This window comes from Acanthisitta chloris, unplaced genomic scaffold (genome assembly GCF_000695815.1).
Source record: "Acanthisitta chloris isolate BGI_N310 unplaced genomic scaffold, ASM69581v1 Scaffold41981, whole genome shotgun sequence".
NCBI lineage: Eukaryota > Metazoa > Chordata > Aves > Passeriformes > Acanthisittidae > Acanthisitta > Acanthisitta chloris.
In genome coordinates, this window is record NW_008655087.1 from 1 (window position 1) to 4963 (window position 4963).

The window sequence follows — 4963 nt, forward strand, 5'->3', positions numbered from 1 at the left end:
AGCTCCGGGTCTGCTGCCGCGGGTGTCGGTGCTTATCTCTGCCTCCCGCTTTGCGTTTCAGGAAGATGTTTATCGGAGGCCTCAGCTGGGACACGAGCAAGAAAGACTTGACGGAGTATCTCTCTCGGTTCGGGGAGGTTGTAGATTGTACCATTAAAACAGACCCGGTCACTGGAAGGTCGAGGGGGTTTGGGTTTGTGCTCTTCAAGGATGCTGCCAGCGTGGAGAAGGTGGGTGGATTTCCCGTGGATGGGTGTTAGGAAGCTTGGTTGTGTTGCTGTAATGATCTGAGGCTTTGTTTCCTTGTGTGCTTTCTTTTTAGGTGTTGGAACTGAAGGAACACAAACTGGATGGGAAGTTAATAGATCCTAAAAGGGCGAAGGCCCTGAAAGGGAAGGAGCCACCAAAGAAAGTGTTTGTTGGTGGGCTGAGTCCAGATACGTCTGAGGAACAGATTAAGGAGTACTTTGGTGCTTTTGGAGAGGTATGGTATAATGGCATGTAAGAACAGCTCTGGTTTTGAAGTGCAGTGTTGCCTCTGTCTTAAGATAGAAGAATTTGTGGGGAGAGAGTTAGCTCAGGCTCATTTTAAACTAGGAATTAGTTAACTCCAGCCCAAACCACCACATGATTGTTGAATTCATATGCGTATTAATGATTCCATAGTGGTCTGATTTATAGCTGTCAGAAGCAGTCAGCATTTGGACTGCCAGATGGTTCTGGTGGCATGAAAAAGTTGCTTGTGGATTTCATGCATTGTTTATTTTGATTCCAGATTGAAAACATTGAACTTCCCATGGACACAAAGACAAATGAAAGGAGAGGTTTCTGTTTTATCACCTACACAGATGAAGAGCCAGTAAAGAAGTTACTAGAAAGCAGATACCATCAGATTGGGTCAGGCAAGGTATGAAAGCTCTAGTGCTTGGCATGCGAAATAGACTTACTTCTGTAAGTTTCCATGAAAGCAACTTACAAAGTGATCTTTAAATGTTTGATTCCATTTACAGTGTGAGATCAAAGTAGCACAGCCCAAGGAGGTATACAGGCAACAGCAGCAGCAGCAGAAAGGAGGGAAGAGCAATACTTCTGGTGGACGTGGAGGTGGAAGGGGGCGTGGACGGGGTGAGTACTTTGGTGTCTGTGGATATTCCAGGTTTCAGGCTGTATGCAGAAAAGTAGCTTGTTAGTAAAGGGTGTTTTGGTGGTTATGACCATGGAAGCTTAGGAATGTGTTCTGGCAGTGGTGAAGTGGCAAGCTGGATGTAGGTAGGCGCTTTCGGTATGCCCATAGTGTGCAGTTACCCTTTCACATGAAGGGATGTGCTGTTAGTTGGCTCATGGGTGAGAAACCACGAGCTGTTTGCTGTAGGGGAGGAGGTGCTCACTTTGCTACACCTTGCAAATGGCTCAGAAAAAATCAACTGTTATCTTACAGGTTATTGCATCTTGGTCATAACAAGTGAAAACGAACAAAGTGCACTAAGGTTGATCCTGTGGTGTGAGTTGGTGCTCAGGCAATTACTGATCCAGAGTGCAGCTGAAGGGAAACAGCAGGAGCTGCTGTAGTGTCTTTTGGTGTTGTGTTCGTTTGCTTTTCCTGGCTGCTCCAAGAGCACCAGTACCTGCTGTCTTTGTATAATCTTGTGTGTTACAAGATCTTAAGGCACATCTCTCATATCCATATGAGTTGCCTCAATTCATTTTTAGCAAATGATTGTCCTGGGGGAGGCGAAATGATTCTTTCAGGTAATGGCTCTGGGACAGAAAGGTTGCCATTGAAAGGGAGATGAAGTGGCATAGGAGAGGAGGAAAATACCAAATCTTGTAACTTATACTTGCTGTACTTTATTTCAGGTCAGGGACAAAACTGGAATCAAGGATTTAATAACTATTATGATCAAGGATATGGAAATTACAATAGTGCTTACAGCGATCAAAGCTACAGTGGCTATGGAGGATATGACTACTCTGGGTACAACTATCCCAACTATGGATATGGCCCAGGATACACAGATTACAGTGGTAAGTGGCTTTGTCCTCATTCCCCATAACAGTAGCATTCACCTTTAAACAGAGGCCTCTTGTTGTAAGTTGAGTAAAACCTCTTACAGCACCTAAAGATGAGACCTCTTGGTGTGCTCTTTGTGAAGTGTCCTTGCAAGGTTGGGTGTTAATGCTTCTGGGTTGTCTTATTTTTCCCCCGTGTTCTCTACAGGTCAGCAAAGCACATACGGAAAGGCATCCCGTGGTGGAGGCAATCACCAAAACAACTACCAGCCCTACTAATGCAGTACCTAGTCCCTGAGCAAACAGGTGTGTACACGAGTGCAAGGTCCACTCTGAGTATGTCTAATCTAATTTAAAGATCAATAGACAAACGAAGAGTAAAAACTTGCATAGCATGACTTTTCCTTTAATTAAGCTTTTGTTAACTTAAAATATACTTTTTTTTTAAACCCAGCTTTGCCCACGTGTCTATAGATCTTTAACTTTATAAAAACGTGACTTTATCCTCTTTAGTACTTCAGAAAAACATAAGAGTTTTTCTGGTTCGCGTTTTTTGTGTACCAGGTGGTCTAGAGGAATAATTAAACTTATTAGAAGTATTAACAGGTAAAGTACTGAAATGGGTACAACTTAAGGAAAACAAGAATGTTGTCTTCTAACTCTGACATTATACCTTGTTTGTACCCGCCAGCGGGAACTTCATTGCAGGCCGTGTGTCACCCTGACCACGTCTATCTCTGGGGTCGCACGTTGCAGGCAGAGCGCAAGGCATACACCAGAAAACGCTGTCCTGTGGTATGGTCTCTTCCAACTTCATGTACCAGCGTAAAGATTAAAGTGGAAAACTTCAGACTTTGGCTTCTTTTTTTTAATCTTTTTTGGAGATTAAAAGTGTCTTTTAACTTAAATGGTTTTTTACAGGAGTTTTAAAGTACATAAAATGCCTTTACAGCTTAATCATTTTGGTCTTCTGTTTAGTGTTGTATTTCAATTGTGGAACCTCATTTTAAATGTGCATTCTTTAAGATTTAATGCTTGCTTTTTTTCTTTTTATAGCTAATAGTGAAATCTGCAAACCAAAACGAACTTTTAAATCTGGAAAAACATTAAGGATCATCTGCATATGGACTGTGCCTGAGCTAAATTGGCCTGACTTGTGTTGCACACAAGTCGTTCATGTATAAACAAACAATCAAACCCTTTTGGCAGTGCTTCCAGTGGGGGTGAAAAAAAACCCAACTGATCCAGAGGCTGATTACTGGTCTAAATTGGATGTTTGTTCTGGAACAACTTCCTGAATGGCAATATTTGGGAAGATAAATTACTGCTGGGTAGCAAAGCGTCTCGTGTTACCTTAAGATAAATATGCAAATGATCTTTAACAGTGAAGAAAGGAATATATAGAAGACTTAAAGCAGTTCATGAAAATGGACCTTTTAACAATCCTGTAGTAACTTCCACAGGTCTGACATACATTTTGTCTTGGTTTTTTAGGTAGAGATACTGCAGCACAAAGCCATCTTGCAGCACTTCCAGCGTGGATGGAGGGTGGAAGACAGGAAATGACTCTTTTGTAAAAGACTTTTAGTGTCTGACACAACTGTGTCTGACTGTACATAGCAGCCAACTAGTTTTCTTTTATGGTTTTTACTTTTTTTTGCCATTCATGTTATGACACAACGTGGACTTGTGTTTCTACAAACTTTTATTTGTATAATTTCATGTTAAAGGATTCTCTAATAAATGCTTACTTAAGTGAGTGTGTGGCCTTGCTGGCAGTGGCGTCACTGCAGGTTGACTTGTGTAGAAGTTGACTTGTATAGAAGAGCAGGTGTCTTGCTGGAGATGGAGGTTATTGTATATGCAGGTCAGTAGAGCTTTTTCCTGACCTGTCTTACAAGAGCATCATCATGCCTTGAGTTACCATCACTGTGGAAGGTGACAGAGTTGTCCCCTGGCATCTGCAGAGAAGAGAGCTCTGTGGCACTATGCTGCCAGCTTTGTAGTTGTAGATAAGTTTCTTGAGATGTACAGCAGCACCTTTTTAGTCCTGATAACACTGAGGCATTGGAAGCCAAGATCTGTATTGCCTTTCAAGGGTTTTTCAAGCACTTAAAACCCTGAGTTTTAACCTGCCTTAATTCCTTTCCCAGAGCAATCACTCCCTGTCTATTCCACTTCCAAGCAGGAGTTTACAAGTTCTTGAATGTTAGGGTTAGCAATTTCTGTAAAACTTGGGATCTGTGACTTAGTTCCTGTTCTGAACTTTGCTCACCGGGATCAGAAAACAGGTTTTCTCATCTTGTGCATACTAGCACTGAGAGAACTGATTGCTGGAGAAGGGAAATTGCAGTGCCCAGCAGATTGTTTTCTGATGTGGAGAATGGGTGGGATGTGTAAGTGAGCATACACACATCCTGCCTGAGGTCTGTTTTTACTCAGTGCAAGTAACTAGTCGAGCATCAAAAATCTTGTGGGAACTCACAGAGACTGTCCTTGCTAATTTTGAAAGGGGGTAGTGCAGGTAGAGGTTTTTCTCTGAAAGTTTCCAAACTAATTTCTGTACTTTTCTCCTGTTGCTGCTGTTTTCTGTTCTCCCAGAGCAGAGCTGTACAAAGCATCACTGCTGGGGGCTAAACACGTGCTAGATCGGGGGAGGTTCCTGTCACCTTTGCAGTCAGGTTGGAAGATACCAGGTTGCTCGCTGGCAGCACTGGCTATGGAGAACCAGCACAGCCCTGCTGGGAGAGGCCGCAGCAGCGCGTGCCTTGGTCTGGTGCCTCTTCGGGAGTGCAGCTGGATGCAGGAGCCTTTCCTTGTGCCACCGGCACACTGCTATAACCCCAACTTCCACTTCAGCCCGTGTCTCCGTTTCGGTGCCTTCAGGCACTGCGAGGGCTGGCGATGCTCCGCGAAGGCTCCGACAGCCGCGTCGGGCAGGCTGGAGAGGACC

The 4963-nt window shown here is 43.5% G+C and overlaps 1 protein-coding gene across 1 annotated transcript; it reads left to right on the forward strand.

Moving 5' to 3' along the window:
* Positions 1-65: 65 nt before the first annotated feature.
* HNRNPDL (heterogeneous nuclear ribonucleoprotein D-like) lies at positions 66-3770 on the forward strand. The gene is made up of 7 exons (XM_009083772.1): positions 66-230; positions 323-484; positions 776-907; positions 1011-1125; positions 1858-2025; positions 2219-2316; positions 3505-3770. The coding sequence occupies exons 1-6, from the start codon at positions 66-68 to the stop codon at positions 2287-2289; spliced, it is 813 nt and encodes a 270-aa protein (XP_009082020.1). The 3' UTR covers positions 2290-2316; positions 3505-3770.
* The last annotated feature ends 1193 nt before the right edge of the window (positions 3771-4963 follow it).

Coding starts and splice junctions, on each gene's coding strand:
- HNRNPDL (XM_009083772.1), top strand. CDS start 66: ATGTTTATCGGAGGCCTCAGCTGGGACACGAGCAAGAAAGACTTGACG. Junction 231..322: donor ATGCTGCCAGCGTGGAGAAG/GTGGGTGGATTT, acceptor CTTTCTTTTTAG/GTGTTGGAACTGAAGGAACA. Junction 485..775: donor ACTTTGGTGCTTTTGGAGAG/GTATGGTATAAT, acceptor TTTTGATTCCAG/ATTGAAAACATTGAACTTCC.